The 21,923-nt window shown below is 38.8% G+C and overlaps 1 protein-coding gene across 1 annotated transcript in view; it reads right to left on the bottom strand.

The window, feature by feature from the left end:
- Positions 1 to 8,793: 8,793 nt before the first annotated feature.
- The window catches only part of LOC130908523 (ATP-binding cassette sub-family C member 4-like), a 69,387-nt gene continuing 56,257 nt past the window's right edge, over positions 8,794 to 21,923 (bottom strand). The window contains exons 17-31 of the mRNA XM_057824024.1: positions 20,544 to 20,581; positions 20,053 to 20,165; positions 18,805 to 18,951; positions 18,617 to 18,696; positions 17,468 to 17,618; positions 17,275 to 17,394; positions 17,086 to 17,196; positions 16,433 to 16,533; positions 16,164 to 16,355; positions 15,929 to 16,084; positions 14,824 to 14,913; positions 14,548 to 14,720; positions 14,322 to 14,427; positions 14,105 to 14,239; positions 8,794 to 10,643 (exon numbers count right to left, since the gene is read on the bottom strand). Coding sequence (XP_057680007.1) covers positions 10,626 to 10,643; positions 14,105 to 14,239; positions 14,322 to 14,427; positions 14,548 to 14,720; positions 14,824 to 14,913; positions 15,929 to 16,084; positions 16,164 to 16,355; positions 16,433 to 16,533; positions 17,086 to 17,196; positions 17,275 to 17,394; positions 17,468 to 17,618; positions 18,617 to 18,696; positions 18,805 to 18,951; positions 20,053 to 20,165; positions 20,544 to 20,581 — 1,731 coding nt within the window. The 3' untranslated portion in view covers positions 8,794 to 10,625. The remainder of the gene's footprint in view (positions 10,644 to 14,104; positions 14,240 to 14,321; positions 14,428 to 14,547; positions 14,721 to 14,823; positions 14,914 to 15,928; positions 16,085 to 16,163; positions 16,356 to 16,432; positions 16,534 to 17,085; positions 17,197 to 17,274; positions 17,395 to 17,467; positions 17,619 to 18,616; positions 18,697 to 18,804; positions 18,952 to 20,052; positions 20,166 to 20,543; positions 20,582 to 21,923) is intronic.

Here is a 21,923-nt window from a genome sequence, read left to right as displayed (position 1 = left end):
ATCCATATCGGCTATCCTAAGTAATGATAAATAAAAGCTGAAATATCGTTTAAAAATATACAGAAAATATAATTCTACGAATGTAGGAAAATTGAATACATGCATATTAAATAAATGCATAGTTTACATTATTCCTTCTGACTTTCACTTTTACTTTAAAAACATTCAGCTACAAAATACTCAACTCATTTAAGAAGTTATCTAGTTATAAATTTGTATAGGCCATTTCTCGGTGATAAGTATAAAAAGATTAAATAGTGTAAATTTATGAATCAGCTACAAAACAGTTGTCATAGGAATGTGTTAAACTTGAATAAACTAAAAATGTATATGGCAGAAAACACAGACAATACTGAAAAAGCAGTTTCTGCTCTTGCACCCCACTTTAAAATAAACTGATGTATTTTAAGCCAAAAGAACTGTTGTGTTTGATAGAACAATATGTCTATATGCCGCCATAGCCGATTCATGGCGCACTAAGCCTTCAAACTATTTTTAATTTGTCAGTTTTACCCTGGAAACCCCCGTTTACAGACCTCACGCAACTGCTTTTGTTTCAACCTAGCCATAAAAAGGTGAGTAATTATATTTATTATTCAAAATGTCTGTCATTCTTAGGTTAGAATCATTAATTGATGTCCAATATTAAAAAAAAAAAAAAAAAAAAAAAAAAAAACTGAAAAATTATTCACTCGCATATTTTAAACTTTTAAACAAATTACGTCACAATGAAAAATTTAGAGGTTGTAAATAAGTCACGGATATCTACCTCATAACTATCGCTTAATTGTATTTTTCTTTTTTATTACTGTCGCATTTTCCCCAATATGTTTGACGATAAATAATCGATCCAAACAAAGAAAATTTAAAAATAAAGTTTAAAAGGGTAAATATATGAAAAAGAAAATCTCGACCACTCCTTGTTGTCTGCGATTTTTGCATCGCGACCCCTGTTATATCACCATGTTTCACCCATAAAATCCCCCCAAAATCCAGCTGTGGCCATTCACAGCTGTGTCTTGACACTCGGTGATACATGCTTCATGGAGTTTTTGGATCAAAACAAGGTAAGCACGCGATAATATCTCGTTAAAATCGTGGTGTCTTCAATTCTGCTCTCGCGTGCTCTTACCTCCAATTAGGGTTTTGCTGTTTAATTTTTTTTTAAAATGCCCTCTTCAAAATTTTTCTTCCCCCAGAAAATTGAGATTTTAAACTTTCCAATGATGTATCACACATGCATATAGGACAATTTTGAAATTTGGCCAAATTGGAGGTCTCAGAGAGGAACTTCAAGTTACCTGAGTGTTTTCCGCCATACATTTAATCAAAATAGTAATTGACCTCCTTCCACATTTCTTGACCTATTCACACTTCTAAATTGTTGCTGTAATGAAGTTCTTGGGAACTGTCCCGGTTTCCCAAATTTTGAATTAAAATTCCTAAATGACTGCTAATTTCAACTTTAAAGTAGTCAATCTGGGGCATTTTGGGAACCCAGTTCCTAAACCTTTAAAATAAAATTCCATAATTGCGACATATTTCACAAATTTGCAAACTCCTTTCAACATTTTTTGACTGATTCTAATTATGAAAGTATCAAATTATTGGCCTTTCTTTTTTGTGTACATCTTTTTATATGAGTTTTTTTAAAACAAGTACCTCAATCAATACATCTCAGCCAAAACGAAAGTAACAATTAAAATAATCTTATTCATGGTCCATTTGGTAAAAGCGGACAGGTAAATGCTTAGTCTTTGTCATAATTCCAAAGTGGTGATTGGCTGTGTCATAAGCAGGTGCTTTACCTGTTTTACACAGACCACGTATACATCACTAAGAAACAAAACACAGGAAGACACGCACTCAGACACACACACAAAAATAAATGAAAATAAATTTAACCAAAAATAAATAAATGAAAGAATAACAATCAGGAAAAAAAAGCATACAGTTCGATAATACAATAGGTAGCATTGATATTGAAATGAGAAAAAAAAAAAAATTAAAGATAAATTAATTATGTGGTGGTCCTAGCCCACACTCCCCTCTACTGGCTTTTATTGTTGTTACACTTCCTGTTTTATGTGGCATGAGTTCAACCTTGGCAGACTAGTGACGAGATTTGTCGTTCACTTGAGTAAACGAATCCATTCCGGTTCGTTCAGTAAAAAGATTCGTTCAAACAAATCGTTCAACGAATCGTTCGCCCCCCTCATCTCCCTCCCCGCCCAAACGAATCGTTCAGTTACTGAACGGGAAGTGACGTTGCCGAACGAATCACCAAAGACCGCTTCGCAGTATAACTGAACGGGAAGTGACATTGCTTGGTCCCTCCCTCTCTTCCACATTGACCACTCGTCGTAGTTTCAGAAATGAGTGACAGGCGTTATCATTCTGCTTTCACAGACAGCCTCGTCTCCCTCCTGCTGCTGCAAAAGCGAGGGAGAACTTCCGCGTCGTCTGTCCTAGTTCTATGGGCTCAAAGTCATGGCTCGTGCTTGCATTTCGATTTAGGACAGGGTTAAACATTTTCCTTTTGTGAGGGGAGTAGGGGGCGGGGGCGCACGGACTTTCTTTAGCAGGTTCTTGATCACACATACCTGTACATATACAGCATGTTTGCTGTCACGAAAATAAAAAGACATCGAAAGTTTAATTTCTGAATATGGAACGACCAACACATCATATTTACATCTCGCTCTGTTGTATTTTTGTTTTTTAGTATTAAGATGATCGTGTTGAATTTTTGCACTGGTATTAATAAATAAAATAATCCGGTCAGCTCCCCTGTCGTCCCCGCATCTCAGATCGTCAAATGCGGACGAGAAATAATTGTTAGCTCTTTACGATGTCGCCTTTCTACTCTCATTAGTCTGTTAAGAAAAATGTAGACATATTGCGACATCTCCCGTGTCCGCGTGCTTTGTTTTTGGGCGCTTGAATAGCACATGATGGACGGATTGACATAATTTGTCAAACCAACCAACACCTGACACGAAAAAGAAAAAAAAAACACTCGGAAAAAAATTACATGTATATACAGTTTCATTGCAAATCAGTATTATGGTGATCATATTGTTTTTTTGCACTGGTATTAATAAATAAAATAATCCGGTCAGCTCCCCTGTCGTCCCCGCATCTCAGATCGTCAAATGCTGACGAGAAATAATTGTTAGCTCTTTACGATGTCGCCTTTCTACTCTCATTAGTCTGTTAAGAAAAATGTAGACATATTGCGACATCTCCCGTGTCTGCGTGCGTTGTTTTGGGCGCTTGAGTAGCACATGATGGACGGATTGACATAATTTGTCAAACCAACCAACACCCGACACGCTGACACGAAAAAAAAAAAAAAAAAAACACTCGGGAAAAAATTGACATGTATATACAGTTTCATTGCAAATCAGTATTATGGTGATCATACTAAATATTTTTTTCTGTGCACATATGAGGTAAATATCGCTGCCATGAAGCCTCCATATAGTGACAGTTCTCTGCCCGCTTCACTGCCGTCACGCGACCGCAGCTCAGCTTTTGCTTGCCTCGTAGCTACCCGTGTTTTAAATTACTGTAAATTTGATAGTATGTCGTCATAGGCAGTCACGAGTTTGTTGAGAAAAGTACTACTCTAAACAATGCTCGCTAGATTTGTGTGGTGTTTTTGTCTGTTTGAGCAGCATTTGATAGGCTCCACGTTAACAAATATGTGACAAAGTCATTTCCTTTCATTTTCTGATTCGTTCACCGCATAGTCATTACTGGAAAATCAAGTTAGCAGCAAGCTAGGTCAGGAACCGGAGGACCGAGTCACTGAACGGGAAGTGACAAAACTCAGTCTTGCCCCCCTGCCTGCACGCTGGCTGATTATTGGCCACACGTGGACGTGAGTGACAAACGCCCTGATTCTGTTTCCGCTCCCTCCCCTGCCCGCGATGAGGCTGGCGTCTGATTGGTCGTGTGCGATGTCAGAAGACGCTGCCGCTTGCTCAACGCCCTCCCACGCAGCGAACAAGCGCCACCAACTTCATAGAACGAATCAGTGCAGATGGTGATTAGTTCGGTCTCGTTCACCCAAACAATTCGTTCAAAAAGAACGAATCGTTCGCGACCGATACAACACTATGGCAGACCTGGGAGCGCACCTGCAGCTCATCACAATCAACACTGCTTTTAAGGAGCGGCATGGGCAGCAAGCAGGTGCCAGATTATTTTGCCAGTTACCATTGGTACATCGGCCAACTAACACTGTAGTTTGTGATTCCTGTCTCTTAACTAATTCTGTTTTTTGCCATCAGGACACCCACCCTCCAAGCCCTCGCAGCCACAGCCACAGCCACAGCCTGAACCTCAGCCTGAACCTCCGCCACAGCCTCAGCCACAGCCATTTACCATTCAACCCACCAGCCGCTCAACACCTTGCCCTTGTGCAATAAATATCACTTCATGTGTGTCCGACTCGCATTTTGGTCCACATCAACTTTGCCTACCTAGCCGTAACAAATTATTAACTAACTGAATTTGATTAACTAAAAGGGGAAGGGGAGGGGGCAGGGCTTCTAGTCACTTTCTTGAGAGATTATGAGTCCATCCAGGTAGTCTTTAAAGGGCTGCCAGGTTTTGTGGAAGATACTTCCCCTACCAAAGAGTGAAAATCTCATCTTCTCTAGCTTAAAATGAGTCAAAACCTCTGAGCCAACAATTATGATGGGGGATGTGAAGTTATTGGCCTTTCAAATGTGTATGCTTTTATGCCTAGAAATACAAAAGTCAGTTTTGAAGGACTCCCTGTGAAGAAAAGAGGACTTAGACAGTTAATTATGCAAGATTCATTCTCTGTGTGTACAAGAGACTGGCTGTCTCCAAGTCATAATGTGGGAGATAGGGGTCTCTGAAATGAGTTTCAGCTAGAAGAGATATTTTTGCCACTTTTCGGGTGGTAGTCCCACCATGTGGGAAATTACCTAGGATAAGTCAACTTTATCTATTTAATCTTAGCCATCTTCCCTGTATTTTGGTCTAAACTTTAACTTGTGTTCTTATTTCCTACATCATTAAATGAATTGGTGTTATTCATATAGAGTTGGGTGTCTAAACTTTTTTCGCTGAGGGTGTCAGTTAAGGGTGTGAATTAAGAATGAAAGGGCAAACTTAAAATCCTCCAACTTTCATCATTAAACGAAGGATCAGAATCGGGTAAAAAATGTTTTCTTTATGTATTTATTTTTAAATGTTAACTACTTGGCTGCCATTGACAGCGCCAGATGTCAAAACCATTTTAACTGGAAGGGCTAGCAGCAGAGGTAGGGTAAGGTAGCCAAAATTTTTACTCAAGTAAGAGTAGTGTTACTTAAAAATAATGTTACTCGAGTAAAAGTAGTCATCCAAAAAATGTACTTAAGTACAAGTAAAAAAGTATCCAGTGAGAAGAGTACTCAAGTGAAGAGTAACATTTTGAGTAACTGCTTATTTTTTATTTTATTTTTTTTAAACAATGGTATTTTTTTCTCTCAGCACAAACTTATCTATATTAACTGTTGTTATAATGATACTTTATAATAACCTTTTACATAACCACATTAAGCCAAAGAAATAATTTTATAAAATCATTAAAGAGGGGAAAAAAAACAGTAATGAAGCATTATTTGTCAAAAGAGCAGGAGTGCCATGCCCTCTAGTGGAGAAAATAGTTCCGAGTTTGAATAGTGAATACTGTAGTTCCTTCATAGTTGCTATCATGAAATTTAAATGATCATATCTCCAATTTTCTGTGGTCAATCACTGTCAAATTAAAACTGGGTGAGAGTTTTAAATCTCACTTAAATTTTGATTCATGTTGAGGGCACACTCTATGTCAAATACTTCATTTGTTACGGTGCTTTAAATACGCATGATTGAACAGGCTCGCGCGATCATAGAATGGCAAGCTTGCATCTGATCGGTGTAATGGAGTCATGTGATTATTGTTGCGACGCCCTATTGGTGAAATTAGTAGTGCTACTCATAATGCAAAAACTCAATAGCATCGCTAGCAAAAAAAAAAAAAAAAAAATCTAACATGTAGAACAGGGGTCCGGCCCCCTGAACAATACCAGAGAGCATTTTGAATTTTTTTTTTTTCCCCCTCAATAGTTTTATTTATTTCCTGGCCTTTCTCTGTGAAGAACTCAGAGAGGGTTATTTGGTTATTATCTATTTAATTAATAGTGTTATTATTGTTTATTATTATTATTATTATTATATTATTTTTATTCTATTTAATTTTGTTCCGTGAAGAATCCAGAAAGGGTTATTTGATTGTGGCTTTCTGAAAAACAATTTTTTACATTTAGACACTCCTGCAATCGTCACACTTTTTCGGTTATAAACTGACCCCTGACCCTCATCAGAGTAGGGAAAAGTTATGTGGCCCTCACAGGAAAGTTTGGGGACCCCTGATGTAGAATAAAGAGGAATAATGTAACGACTCTTGTGAGTCTTGTGTAGCCCAAAGTAGCAGAGTAAGAGTAGCATTTTTCTTTACAAATATGGCTCAGTAACACTACCCTTTGAAGTATATTTTTCTCAAAAAGTTACTCAAGTATATGTGACTGAGTACATGTATCGCATTACTACCCACTTCTGGCTAGCAGCAATCGTTCGATCACTGTCAGCGCCCCTAGTCAAATTGGATTGGACGTGTATTGCTGTCAATGTCAGTGAACGACAAAATACTATGAATCGGAGGTAGGAAATGCCAATATATATATATATATATATATATATATATATATATATAGATTGTATATGGCGGAAAACACAGACAAGACTGAAAAAGCAGTTTCTGCTCTTGCACTCCTCTTTAAAAGAAACTGCTTTATTTTAAGCCAAAACAACTGTTGTGTTTGATAGAACAATATGTCTATATGCTGCCATAGCAGATTCATGGTGCATATAGCCCCCAAACTATTTTTAATTTGTAACAAGGTAAGTACGCGATAATATCTCCTTAAAGTCATGGCGTCTGTAATTCTGCTCTCGCGTGCTCTCACCTCCAGATAGGGTTTTGCTGTTTAAATTTTTTTTATTTTTAAATGCTGTCCTGTTCAAAATTTTTCTTTTCCCAGAAAATTGAGATTTTACGCTTTGCAATGATGTATCACACGTGCATATCGGCCAATTTTGAAAGTTGGCTAAATTGGGGGTCTCAGAGCGGAACTTCAAGTCACCTGAGTGTTTTCCGCCATATATATATTATATAAACGTACAGGTAGTCCCCCAGTTATGAACGAGTTCCATTCTTACGCTGGCGATGTAACCCAAATTTCCGCGCAAGTAGGAAGTAACCCTTTAAGTACACCTAAATACCCTCTAAATGTCAAAATAACTATCCAAAAACAAGTGTCATATTAATAAAACAAAGTAAAAAATGAGATCATGACTTGTGACAAAATGGTATACGAGACTCTGGCGTCATAAAGTCGAAGTCACGTAAATCGAGTACTTATCCCGGGGACCGCCTGTACTGTATATATACATACAGTGGCACCTCTACTTACGAACGCATTGACATACGATTCTTTCAACAGACTATGTAAAATTTGACTCGTCATCCGTCTCTAAATTTTACATGCTCAAAATACGATTTACGAGAGACTTGTAATTTCATGGTTTTCCCACAAGACGGCAGCACGTCGGATGTTCTTGTGAGAGAAATCATCGTGTCCCAAGAAGGTCAGTGCAGGTGGTAGAAGTGGTGAAAAAAATGGTGATGCTTACCATTGAAATGAAGAAAGAAATCATTGAAAAATATGAGCTTGGTGTGCGTGTGATTAAAATGGCTAGACCATACGGTTCACAACACGGCTCACCGTATCCTCCTGTACCTACAAACCCGCTGTGTCCTCCAACCTTCGTTCGCCAGTAGGTTAAGGTGACAATAAAGACGCTTATTAAATTTGTTATAATTTGTTTTACATGTGTCTTATGCATTTGTTAAAGTCTCTATAAGTTAACGCGACAGTAAAAATACTTTCTTCACATTTCCAATTTATTCATAATTTGTTTTCATATGTGTGATTGCTATTTGTAATTGTACCGGCAGTATTTATTAAGGATTTAACATAGGTTTTATGGCTGTGAAACAAATAAATCTTAATTATAATGTATTCTTATGGTGAAATCCCTCTCAACATATGATTATTTCGACATACAATCCAGGTCCTGGAACAAATTAAATTCAAATGTCAAGGTGCCAATGTATGCATTCAGTATACTATATACGTATATACTGTATGTATAAGCTGATCATGTCATTTTTTAAAGAACGGAATCGGGTGAAAAAATCTGAAAACAGAAAAATGAAATCAAATAGATGTAGTAATGATGTATAGTTAAATAGATTTGGTTTCTAACAGCTACACAGCAACAAAACACTATAATCAAGATGTATCATGGAATTATCAAAAGAAACAAAAAAAATGTATGTTTTGTAATACAATAATAAATAGCTGAGGTGAGTGGTAGATCCTCAAAATCAGGTGACTTGAACTAAATACACATTGATATACAGCATAATATATATACACACATGCGTATAAAGGCCTTGATCAAGGGACTGGCTCCAGCTAGTGCAATAGCAATAAATATCTTTACAGAGATATTGTATTTCTAATTTGATCCAAATCAGAGTTGGTCACCTATAGACCACTGGTTGAATTCATAAGGAAGGACCCTCTGGAGTAGGACAATGGAGTACCTGAAGAAAACTTACATAGGCAGGGGAAACATTGGAAACTCCAATATAAGGAAAGTTTATTTTTATAGCACCATTCACACACAAAGGAAAGTCCAAAGTGCTTTTCAGAGGCAAAGAAATTGGAAATAAAACATTTGATGTTGTGAACACTTGAAAATCAAGATGAATCTAAAATGAAAGCAGCAAAATTGGTATGATATGATAAAAAAGTAAAATGACAAAAACCAAATAGCTTATCAATATAAAAATCACAAAGCAAAAGCAGACAGTGAGATGTTTGGTTGGTTTAGGAAAAAGTGTTTTCAAAGAAGACAGTAACTGATGCACTAAAATCCTCTGAGAAATTCACAGTATTCTTAGAAATACGAGTATTTGGTATGCCCAGATTTTATGAACATTAGTCATATTTGTAATGCATACAGTGAATTCAGTGTACAGTATATGACATTGGATTTTTATTGATGTTTGGTGATGCAATGAAATCTTTGTAATTTTTTTAGTAGACGTGACTGACCAGGATGGGCTTGGATCTTGGCTCAGACCCTATGACATAGGGGCTATGTGAAGTTTACACTAATGTTACAAAAATAAAAAGGCCAGTAGCCACTAGGGGCCCCGCCAAACTAACACATTAAACCGTATTGTTGCTATTGCAGGGAGAAATGCCATCTGGAATTTGAGGCCCCATGGTAAAGTAACACTATGGGTCCAAGGACAAAAATAAACCACTTTCTACCACTGTCATTTGGGGGCTCTCCTGATTGCAGGCAATGGTCTGTCATCTTTTGTTGTACTAAAACCTGACAAGCCAGTGTTTGTAAACAATAGGCACCAGGGATCTTCCAGTGACAGAAGGTGATTGACTTGAGACGGATTGGGACTCAAACATTCATCGTCGGGATTTGTGGAAAAAATATTTTTCACAGGAGTGTAAAATGTTTGGTTGTGATGTCTTTGAGTAGTAGCCCACCATCTCTCTGCCAAAAGAGCATGGCTTAGCCATTATTCCCAGTGACAAAAGTTCCTGATCCTTCTTTTAAGTTGGCAGAAGGTTAGTCTTCTTTTTCTTGTAGGGTAGGGTGGTTGTCAGTTTACATTTCCGTGCTTGTTGATGCTCGTCCATCTGGACTGCGTCCACTAATGGAGAACCGTCCTTCAATAACTATGTCAGTTCAAGTGCTTTGGTGTTGTCAGGAGCTCTGGTTGACCTCCTTTTAAGTGCGTCAGTACTAGTAAAGTTTGTGCTTTCTGGAGAATTTGTGGACTTGCAAATGGAATAAAGACAGATTTTTACATAGTATGAGCTCATTCTGTCTGCATCTCAGACTGAGCGCATTGCTCTTTGTATCCGCAGGTTTTCGTGGCTGCATGCACTAGCTGTCCTTCAAATTGTGCAAGGCGATATAATTGAATGTAGATCGTCAGTAATCCAGGTCATGAACACTTGTAAAATGTCTTAAATATTTGAGATTGTAAAGCAAAACACAGACTTTGACATCAATGCTTTCCCCTCCACTATTGAGCAGACTCCCCTTCAAAGGTTTTACCTTCTTCTGATGCAGTTGATCTTGATCAAATGCTATAGATTTTTTCAACACTTGTAAAGACTAATGATTATAATTTCATATTGGTGTGATTGTCTTGTCAACATCCTTTTTAAATACAGTCAAACAACTGACATTATAAGGTAGTCTCAATTCTTCTAACCTCGGAGCGAATGACTCTGAAGAAACACTTTCAAAGTGTGGAAAAAAAAACAAAAAAAAAATTAGAGTCACCTCTTGGACGTCCTTCAACCCTGACAAACCTCATTCGGTGCTTCTTCTCTTGCTGCTTACAACATTTACATGCGATCCTGATTGTTTGCTGTTCAGCCAACTTTCAGCATTCAGGTCGCTGTCGCTGCCTGCATGTGGTCAGCACAAACTTTAGAATAAATGGTATTGAAGATACAGTGGTATGAAAAAGTATCTGAAACGTTTGGAATTCCTCACATTTCGGCATTAAATCACCATCATATTTGATCAGATCTTTGTCAAAATCACACAGATGGAAATACAGTGTCTGCTTTAACCCACCCAATCATTTATAGGTTTTCATGCACAAAACTTTTTACACCTTAACGAGAGCAAAACTGAATTTATTACTTTTGGCACACCTTCCATGATGAAAGCCCTTGAGCCCAACTCTGGCGCTCCGGCTGACATTTTTAAGACACACGTTAAAAATCTCGGAGTGATATTCGATAGCAGGCTTAACTTTGAAAAACAGATTAGTTCCGTTGTAAGAGCAAGTTTTTTCCAGCTTCGTCTCTTAGCCAAAGTGAAGCCTTTTCTTAGTCGCCACGACCTTGAAAAAGCAATTCACGCTTTTATAAGTTCAAGGCTGGTCTACTGCAATGCACTTTATGTTGGCCTACCCAAGTCCTCGATCTCTCGGCAGCAACTTGTTCAAAATGCTGCTGCTCGATTTTTAACAGGTACACCTAGACGTGAGCATATTACCCCCGTGCTATCATCACTCCACTGGCTTCCAGTCCATTTTAGAATTGATTTCAAACTTTTACTGTTTGTTTTTAATTCTATTAATGGCCAGGCTCCATCTTATCTATCGGAAATTTTAACTTTTCGTAACTCTGGCAGGACTCTTCGCTCGACCGGCCAGCTTCTTTTAGATGTTCCAAGGTCAAAACTTAAACAGTGGGGAGACCGATCCTTTGCGGTTGCGGCCCCCAGGCTGTGGAACAGCCTTCCCCCCGAAATCCGCACCACCACGGATGTAGGTCTTTTTAAGTCTCGGCTAAAAACACACCTTTTTAGACTCGCCTTTTACAAAGATTAGGATAGCCTGGTTTTATTAGCTTAAGGGCTTTTTTAATGTTTCTTTTCGATTTTATCGGTTTTATTGTTTTACTTGCTGGAATTTTATTGCGATGCGCTCTTTGTTTTATTTTATTTTGTAAAATGTCATTGTATAATATTTTCCTGCCTTTTATTTATCTTGAGCCATGTTTTGTTGTAAAGCACTTTGGGGGCCTTTCGGGTTTTGTAAAGGGCTATATAAATAAATTTGATTGATTGATTGATTGATTCATATTTTAATGAGGATAGCATGCAAGCAATGACGGAAGGGGGAAAAATAAGTAAGTGAACCCTCTGCGTAAGGAGACTTAAAGAGCAATTGAAACCAATTTTTACCAAACATTTCAAGTCAGGTGTGTGCTCAATCCTAACCCTGCCCACTATAAGACACACACCTGTTAAGAAATGTCTTGATGAGAAACATTGTCTGATGTGCATCATAGATCTGTCAAAAGAGCTGTCTGAAGACCTGCGATCAATGATTGTTGATTTGTACAAAGCTAGGAAAAGATACAAAACCCTCTCTAAAGGTCTGGAAGTTCATCAATCGACAGTCAGAGAACTTGTTACAAATAGAGAGAGTTTGGCACTGTTGCTTCTCTTCTAAGGAGTGGCCGTCCACCGAAGATGACTGCAAGAATTTAGTGCAGAATATTCAGCGAGGTAAAAAAGAACCCTAAAGTGTGGGGAGAACAAGTATTTGATACACTGCCAATTTTGCTGGTTTTCCCACTTGCAAAGCATGTAGAGGTCTGTAATTTGTATCATAAGTTCTCTTCAACAGTGAGGGACAGAATCTAGTACAAAAATCCAGAAACTCACGTTGTATGATTTTTAAATAATAAATTTGCATTTAATTGCATGAAATAAGTATTTGATACATCACAAAAATCGAACTTAAAATTTGGTACAGAAACCTTTGTTTGCTATTACAGATACCAAACGTTTCCTGTAGTCCTTGACAAGGTTTGCACACACTGCAGCAGGGATTTCGGCCCACTCCTCCATGCAGATCTTCTCCAGAGCCTTCAGGTTTCGGGGCTGCTGCCGGGCAACACGGACTTTCAGCTCCCTCCATAGATTTTCTATCGGGTTCAGATCTGGTGACTGACTAGGCCACTCCAGGACCTTAAGATGCTTCTTACGGAGCCACTCTTTAGTTGCCTTGGCTGTGTGTTTTGGGTCGTTGTCATGCTGGAAGACCCAGCCACGACCCATCTTCAAGGCTCTCGCTGAAGGAAGGAGGTTGTCAGCCAAGATCTGGCGATACATAGCCCCATCCATCCTCCCCTCAATACGGTGCAGTCGTCCTGTACCCTTGGCAGAGAAGCAGCCCCAAAAAATGATGTTTCCTCCTCCATGTTTCACGGTTGGGATGGTGTTCTTGGGGTTGTACTCATCCTTCTTTTTCCTCCAAACACAACAAGCCGAGTTTAGACCAAAAAGTTAAATTTTGGTCTCATCCAACCACATGACCTTCTCCCATTGCTCCTCTGGATCATCCAGATGGTCAGTGGCAAACTTCAGATGTGTCTGGACATGCACTGGCTTCAGCAGCGGGACCTTGCGTGCGCTGTAGGATTTTAATCCATGACGGCGTAATGTGTTTCCGATGGTTTCATTCGAGACTGTGGTTCCAGCTCTCTTCAGGTCATTGACCAGGTCCTGCCGTGTAGTTCTGGGCTGATCCCTCACCTTCCTCATGATCAGTGATGCCCTACGTGGTGAGATCTTGCATGGAACCCCAGAACGAGGCAGATTGACCGTCAACTTGAACTTCTTCCATTTTCTAATAATCGCTCCAACAGTTGTTACCTTCTCACCAAGCTGCCTGCTTATTTTCCTGTAGCTCATCCAAGCCTTGTGCAGGTCTATTATTTTATCCCTGATGTCCTTACACAGCTCTTTGGTCTTGGCCATTGTGGAGAGGTTGAAGTTTGTTTGTTTGAGCATGTGAACAGGTGTCTTTTATACAGGTAACAAGTTGAAACAGGTGCAGTTACTTCCGGTAATGAGTGGAGAACAGGAGGGGTTCTTAAAGAATTAAGAGCCGAAATATTTACTAGTTGGTAATGTATCAAATACTTATTTCATGCAGTTAAATAAAAAAATATTATTTAAAAATTATACAAGGTGATTTTCTGGATTTTTGTATTAGATTCCGTCTCTCACAGTTGAAGAGAACTTATGATACAAATTACAGACCTCTACATGGCTTGCAAGTGGGAAAACCAGCAACCGGGGGGGCAAAATTTTATATGTGATGGTTCACTTATTTATTTTTCCTCCTTCTTTCATTGTTTGCATACCATCCTCATTAAAATATGAAAACCTATAAATGTTTGGGGGGTTTCTGTTAAAGCATGTACTGTTTTTTTCATCTGTGTGATTTTGACAAAGATGAGATCACATTTGATGGCGACTTTATGCAAAAATGTGAGAAATTCCAAAAGGTTCGGATACTTTTTCATACCACTTTAACTGTGTGGAGCAAAATGTACCTCACCTGTTCAGCCACCTTCAACAAAGCTTCAGCCTCAGTCTCACCCAACTGCTGGACCAACCTGTACAGAGCACCGTCTTTGTTCTGAAGAAGGACAAAAGGGCGATCAAACTCTTGTACTCTGCCCTCATCCAGCACCTGCGATAACATACAATACCAGTATAAGGATTAGACAAATGTATTTTGGGAAACGTTTATGCATGAAAAGTCAAACACTCACCAGGATGCGATCGCTGTCTATGATTGTGTTGAGTCGGTGTGCAATGGTTAACACAGTGCAATCTTGGAACTCCCGTCGGATGGTTAGTTGTATCAGCTCATCCGTCCTGCAAAAATGGCCAAATGTTGACAATTATCAAGCAGGAAAGGGTGCTACTTGATTCATTCCGGTTACTGATTTACTGTATTGAAGTGGTAGTTTGAAAAGTTTTGGTCATCTGTTGCACCTGGGGTCCACGTTGGCAGTGGCCTCATCGATGATGAGGATGCGGTTCCTCCTCAGGATGGCTCTCGCCAGACACACCAGCTGCCTCTGACCTACACTGAAGTTGGAGCCAGACTCAGCTAGAACTGTCTCTAACTTTGCTGGAAGCTCCTCCACCATGTACTTGAGCTGGACCTGTAAGTATGTTGGAAAATGGTCAGCAAAAGTCTGTGTGTAGAAAAAAAAAAAAAAAAAAAAGATTGATTCCGCAACTACAAAGGACAAAAGAGATATTTGCCTGCTCTAGAGCCGTCCACAGTTCAGCATCCTGATGCTGGTGAAAGGGGTCCAGGTTCTTCCTCACTGTATCAGTAAAGAGCACTGGGTCCTGTTGCAAAAGAGTACAAGAAACAAGACACCCTTACATTCCCCATGTTTTTCCACTCTTCAAGGACATTCTATTAATCTAAGATTTGGTCATTACTGCTTTCCACCATGGATCTTACATTTGATTATCATTCTTTAATTTAGTAATCAGTTTTCTTAACGAGCAAATACTGTATCAATTTCATGCACCTGCAGATTATTGCTCATTTTGGCTACTACGGTATACTAGCTAATACTCTTCACAAACCTTATGTTATGGTGTTATTATTATCATTGTTTTTTGTATGCATAGTTTAGTACTGAACAGTTAAATTGATGGGTTCATGCCTGTGCCTGTGCTGGAAGCATGCTGTTAATATTTTGCAGATTCCACATTGCTTTTTCGGAACATAGTAAATTATCAATCCAAGTGGAATATCATCTTTGAAAATACTCCTTTGTACCTTGCTTTCAGTACTTTGCCACTTCAAATATTTCCTGGATACCGCAGACAATCCCTTTTATTCTCAGGTCTACTGTGTGTACTTTACGGGCAATTACGTAAAAATTTCAGTGACCTTTGAACTTTTGTTTTTTGCGGCAGGGCTGAGTCCCTATCCAGTGAGAATGGACTGGAAAAAACAATCCTTGGTTTTGTCTCGAAAAACCTTGGAAATGAAGTCGCATGTAGAAGACACCATTTTATATAAAATTGTGAGTTTAAAAGTGTAACTAATTACAAATAAATATAAACAATATTCTAACGAATGCACAACTATCTTGAATGATGAAAAATACAGTGAATTTGATATTTTGTCAGCTATCAACCCAGTACTTATTTGAGATGCTTTACCATGATATTGTAGGTATCCTAAGGAAATCTGAATTTTGGTATTCTGACGAAACTACCGGGGAGCCAGTTGTCATGGTAAAAATGTCTAGTTTTCATTCATTAAAATTGGTTTATAAAATTAAAAAAAAAAAAAAAAAAAAAAAGATACATGCCTTAGAGGTGTAGTGTGTCAGCAAACATCTACCTGAGGTATGATCGACATCTTCTGCCGCAAGTCGTGCAGGCCCAACTCTGAGGTCAACACCCCATCAATGTAGATGTTCCCTTGTGGCTCCACCAGGCGAAAGAGGGCTGACACCAGCGAGCTTTTCCCCGCTCCCGTTCGGCCCACAACACCCACCTAACCAATACAACACTCTGACAATGTCACTTGTCCTCTTGGGGTCTTATTGGAGTTGACACTATGGGAAATGTCTCACCTTCTCGTTGGGGAAGAAGATGACATTGATGTCCTTCAGGATAAGAGGGCCGTCAGCGCTGTATGACAAATGCACCTTCTCAAAGGTCACCTGGCCTCGACTGGGCCAATCGACAGGAGCCCGTGTCTGGGTTTCCCAGGGTGCTTCACCTTTTAACTCTGTGTATTCCACCACCCTTTCTACGGATGTCATCTAAGGATGTGTCGTTAATTGTAAAAATTCACAATAATGTAGGGAAAAGCAATGCATTTGTGTGCTAAACAGTATACCATGTTCTCCAGCTCTGCACTTTGCCTCACGGTCCACTGGAAGTTTCCAACAAGAGTCACGGCGTACGTCAGCACCAGGCCCACCTCACCAGCCTCCAACCCTGACGGATAAGCCAGTAAATAAAAGTATAATAAATACCAAAAAAAAAATCCAAACTCTGGGTTTATTAAACACTAGAGGTGGGGGGACTCATATGAATGAAGTCTGACTTTAAGTCACCATGTAGACTCGCTTTGACTGTTACTTTATGTCCGTAAGGCTTGACTCAGCTACATGTCTTGTTAAGTGGTACCTTTTTACGTTGAGAATCAGTATTTCAAAGGTAGTTTTCCATTTATTTTGTGCAGAAAAGAACAAATAAAATAATTTTATCTATCGTACCTGGCAACCCACCATCTAAGCTATAATGTGGAGCACATGGACCAACTCATGACTTATTCCCACTTGAGCATCGCACAAAAGTTATTTACCCCCGATGTATACTACATGTAAAAAATTGCAACGTCACTTCAATTACAATGTTCAACAGAATTACAGTGGTGCCTTGAGATATGTTTTCAATAAGCAAATTAATATTTAATGATAATTATACTTATTACTCATACTTCACTTCACCACTGTACTTTACTCTTAACAAAGAAGACATCCTCACCATCTCGGAGTGAAATGCACCCAAATGTTGCAACGGTGATAAAGACTGAGCAAATGCTGTCCAGACGTAGGGCAAACCAGCGAGAGGCCATCAGGAAGAGAAACCACGCTTCTGAGATCAAAATAACACGTCAAAAAGTCACAGTATGCAAACCATGCGTGCAAAAACAGAAACACACTAAACAAGAACCTGAGTGTCGGTCCTGGTGGAAGTCAAAAGCTTTGGTTAACCTCTCCTCTCCTCTGAAGGCTCGGATGCTGCACAGGCCCTGAAGGGATGACGAAAGATGGGAGAAGACTGGACTGCGTGCTGTAAAGGAAAGACTGAGCATGTCACAGTTGACCAACACTGTTTACGAACAGCATCAAAACGGAAAACATACTTGTGGATTCCAGACGTTTGATATCTCGTGATGTCGCAAGATAGTATCGTCGCAGGTACAGGAAGATAAAGAGCAGGGGAGTGATGCAGAGTAGTAGGAGAGGGATGATGGAGGCCGCCACCGCAAGCACACCCAGGTTCTGCAAAAAAAGCTGCGACGGATAAAATGTTTTTAATAACTACTACAAAAATATGAGGGATATCTACGTAAGCCAGTATTGCCAACCATTATGCCACTTGGATCATCAGGTATAACAACTTATGTAGTTCTTATAAAGCTATGGCGGAGATGTATTGTAACAAGCAGAACAATTTAATGGTCTTCCACTTGATGTCAAAAGGGATAATTCATTGTGTATCCACCAATTGCCATTCAAACATCAGTTCAGCTTTGTATTTCACTTTAAAAACCCAGATTTCATGATGATGAAGTCAATTATGACTTCAACGTCAATTTATGAATGAATGTTTTATGAATAAGCATACAACAGTATCTTGACTTAAAGTATGTGTTTAATTCATGCCCTTGACAAGCCTGTGAGTCTATGATTCAGTTCAATTCAAGAGCCTTCAAATTAACATGATATGATGTGTCATTTAGAGAAACACAGCTACATTTCAATTGAAGCAATACAAAAAAAGTTTTTTTGGATGATTTTGACAATTTTTTTGCTGAACCAATCTTAATTAAAAAATTTTTTAACAATACAACATAACCAAAAGTCAACAATTTAGATCTACTTTGTGTTTTGATCAGTTTTGATGGGCTCGCCGCTTAACCAATCGATGTATCGATCCAGATCGATATACAGTATTGTTAAATGCCTTCTCGTAACTCACACTATACGAAGGGTATCTCAAATAATCAGGATCGTTATCAAGCTCCTGCAGAACCGATCATTTGACTCAGGTGTGTTAAAGGAGGGAGACATAGAAAACAAGCTGAATAGGGGCTCTCGAGGATCGGAGTTGGATACCCCAGCACTATACCATTACATACACAAGTACTTCTTTGTAAAATTTTGCCTTGTACCATGAGATTTTTCCAATGTGAAATTCAGTCTTTAGGCCTCAAAAATACTAATTTTCTGGTTTTTGTCTTGGCTCTATAAAGATTGGAAAACACTGGCCTAACCCGATAACTACTCACTTGATAAAAGTCCACAAAGGTGAGTGGTAACAGGGAGTCCATCTGGCTAATATCCTTGGAAAAGCGGTTGAGGATTCTTCCTAGAGTGTTTGAAAACATGCACTTATGGATCAGCTCAGCGCTTCATCGATGTCATGATCATTTTGAATGACATGGTTAAGTTAATACATGGCGCTGAGTGACATCACCTATTGGGTTGATGTCAAAGAAGCGGACTGGTGCTCGGAGGACAGCGCTGAACATGCGGTTGTGCAACATCTGAGTGGATCTCACTAGCCCGTGAAAGATCACTAAGCTCCTGACATACCCTAAGACCACGGCCGCTGCAGTCAAACCTACAAAACACACCAAGTAAGAATGGGATTGGGTTTGAGTTCAGTGATTACAATTTCAGTATGAAATAATTTTAATGATATACTAATAATATTGTTGTCATAATCATTGTATACTGTACATCTGAATTTGATAAGATAAAAACAAAACAAATAAAATCTCTAAGCAAGCATACAAACAATTTCTGAGAATGAAATTACTGTACTTCGAATGATTCTCATCCATAGAAAGTGATAGTAACGTGAAATTTAATACATCTTACAAAAAGTTAGGGTTATTAGGTTTTAGAGTGAAATTTAAGGATAAACTTGAAATCCTTCATAGTTTTCACATTTGGTTTAAGTTTATTTGACCTTCTCTATACATTTGAATGCATATGTCTGACTGCTCAAGTTTTTACACAACTTGTTTTCAAACAAGGAGCAGATTTGCAAATTTGTACATAACTTGTTGATCTCAAACGAGGAGCAGAACTGCAAATTTCAAACAAGTGTTTGAGCCATGAATGGACCAAAACATTTACCTGACTCAATTAGAATTGGAACTTAATTTATATAGTCCTCCATATCATTTTGTCCACTTTTTGACATAATGAGATCAAAACAACATGAGCATGTTGCATCAGAGATACAACAGAGAGACTAGAAGAGTCACAGTACTGTACATACTGTTACAACTTTTCTGGCATTCAACAATAATCAAAGGTAAAAGAAGGTCAAATTCAATTCCAGTGTTATGTTTAGATTACATTAAGGCCAGGGGTGCCCAAACCGGTCCTCAAGGGCCGCTGTCGGTCCTGGTTTTTGTTCCTACCGTATCGAGCACAGACCGCATAACCAATGAGGTCTCTTCTAAAACAAGCAGCACCTGACTACATTCAACTGACTGCACTTGTAAGACACCAGATTGGTGCAGAGGTTTAATCCTGTTTTGTTGGAAAGAGATATACTGCGGCCTGATATGGAATAGTTTGGGGACCCCTGATTTAGGTTCATCCAAAAAATTTCAAACCAAAGCTGACGATACCCTACTTTTTGTAAGTATCTAAAATGTGAGAGCTACTTTTACCAACAAAAAGAGAACCAAGGAATCGGTAGACTGACCAGAATATATGCCCAGATAAAATGGTAGACTGTTGCCTTGGTGTAAGCCAGTCTCATTGGTGTCTTTCACAATAGTCACAACTGTGCTGGTCTGGTTGAGCTCCTCTTTGGCCCTGTCGACAACATTATTAAACCACAGGCCCTATTTTCGTTGATGGCACCTGTACATTCTGACGTAGGCTGCGAAGTGTATTTTCATGCCAACGCAGCACATGCGAAAAGCGTTTTGGAATACAGTTGACAGGTATGCGCCGATATAGGTGCAGTGACACCCTTGCAGACATACCCGGTGCAAGTAGCGAACTTTAACCACAGTGCTGAAGAGGGTGTCAAAGTTTTGGCGTATGGTAGACCGTTGGTCTTGCGTTTGAGAACTGCGATGATCTAGATTTAGATGGCCACGGCATAAAAAATAGGGCCCATTGTATCAAATGAGATTTGGATTTTTTTTTTGTTTGTTATGCGTGTGTAGAGTTCGAGCCATGACTCACCAGAACACCAGCCACCAGTCCTGTAGAATGTATGCAGCCTACAACAAAGATTCAGAAGGTGTAATCTTCCAATTTTTAACATTTTATTTCAACAATGTTATGCTAAAAACATATTTTTTTCTAATATATATGGCGGAAAACACAGACTAGACTGAAAAAGCAGTTTCTGCTCTTGCACTCCTCTTTAAAATAAACTGCTGTATTTTAAGCCAAAATAACTGTTGTGTTTGATAGGACAATATGTCTATATGTCTGCCATGGCAGATTCATGGCGCATTAAGCCCCCGAACTGTTTTTAATTTGTCCCTTTTACCCTGGAAACCCCCGTTTACAGATGTCGCGCAACCGCTTTTGTTTCAACCCAGCCATAAAACAAAGGTAATTATATTTATTATTCAAAATGTCTGTCAATTTTAGCTTAGAATCATTTATTGTCTAATATTGTTTATTGTTTAGTATTGTTTATATGTCTAATATTTTGTTTAAAAAAAAAAAAACGACTTTAAATATAGTATTCACCCGCATATTTTAAACTTTTAAACAATGTCACAATGAAAAATTTGGCGTCTGCAAAAAAGTCACGGATATCTACCTAATAACTGTCATTTAATTGTATTTTTCTGTTACTGTCGCATTTTCCCCGATATGTTAGATAATAAATAATTGATCCAAACAAAGAAAAATTGACAAATAACGTTTAAAAGGTTAAATATATGAAAAAGAACACCTCGACCACTCCTTGTTGTCTGCGATTTCTGCATCGCGACCCTTGCTATATCACCATGTTTCACCCATAAAATCCCCCCAAAATCCGGCTGTGGCCATTCACAGCTGTGTCTTGACACTCGGTGATACATGCTACATGGAGTTTTTGGATCAAAACACGGCAAGTAAGCGATAATATCTTGTTAAAATCGTGGCGTCTTTAATTCTGCTCTCGCGTGTTCTTGCCTCCAGTTAGGGTTTTGCTGTTAAAAAACTGTAGTTTTTTTTTTTTTTTTTTTAAATGTCCTCCTGTTCGAATCCCCCCCCCCAGAAAATTGAGATTTTAAGCTTTCCAATTATGTATCACACATGCATATCGGACAATTTTGAAATTTGGCAAAATTGGGGGTCTCAGAGCAGAACTTCAAGTCACCTGAGTGTTTTCCGCCATATATATTTATATATATATAACTATGGCCAGTAGGCGGGGTACACCCTGAATTGGTTGCCAGCCAATCACAGGGCACAAGGAGACAAACAACAACCACACACAAACTGATACCCTGAGATAATTTGAAGTTGTCTATCAGCCTATGACGTATGTTTTTAGAACATGGGAAGAAACTGAAGTACCCGGAAAGAACCCACCCAGGCATTGGGAGAATATGCAAACTC

The sequence above is a fragment of the Corythoichthys intestinalis genome, chromosome 2 (genome assembly GCF_030265065.1).
Source record: "Corythoichthys intestinalis isolate RoL2023-P3 chromosome 2, ASM3026506v1, whole genome shotgun sequence".
NCBI classification, from domain to species: Eukaryota; Metazoa; Chordata; class Actinopteri; order Syngnathiformes; family Syngnathidae; genus Corythoichthys; species Corythoichthys intestinalis.
Note: the sequence above shows the minus strand (reverse complement) of the source record. Positions and strands in the feature narration are given on the sequence as shown.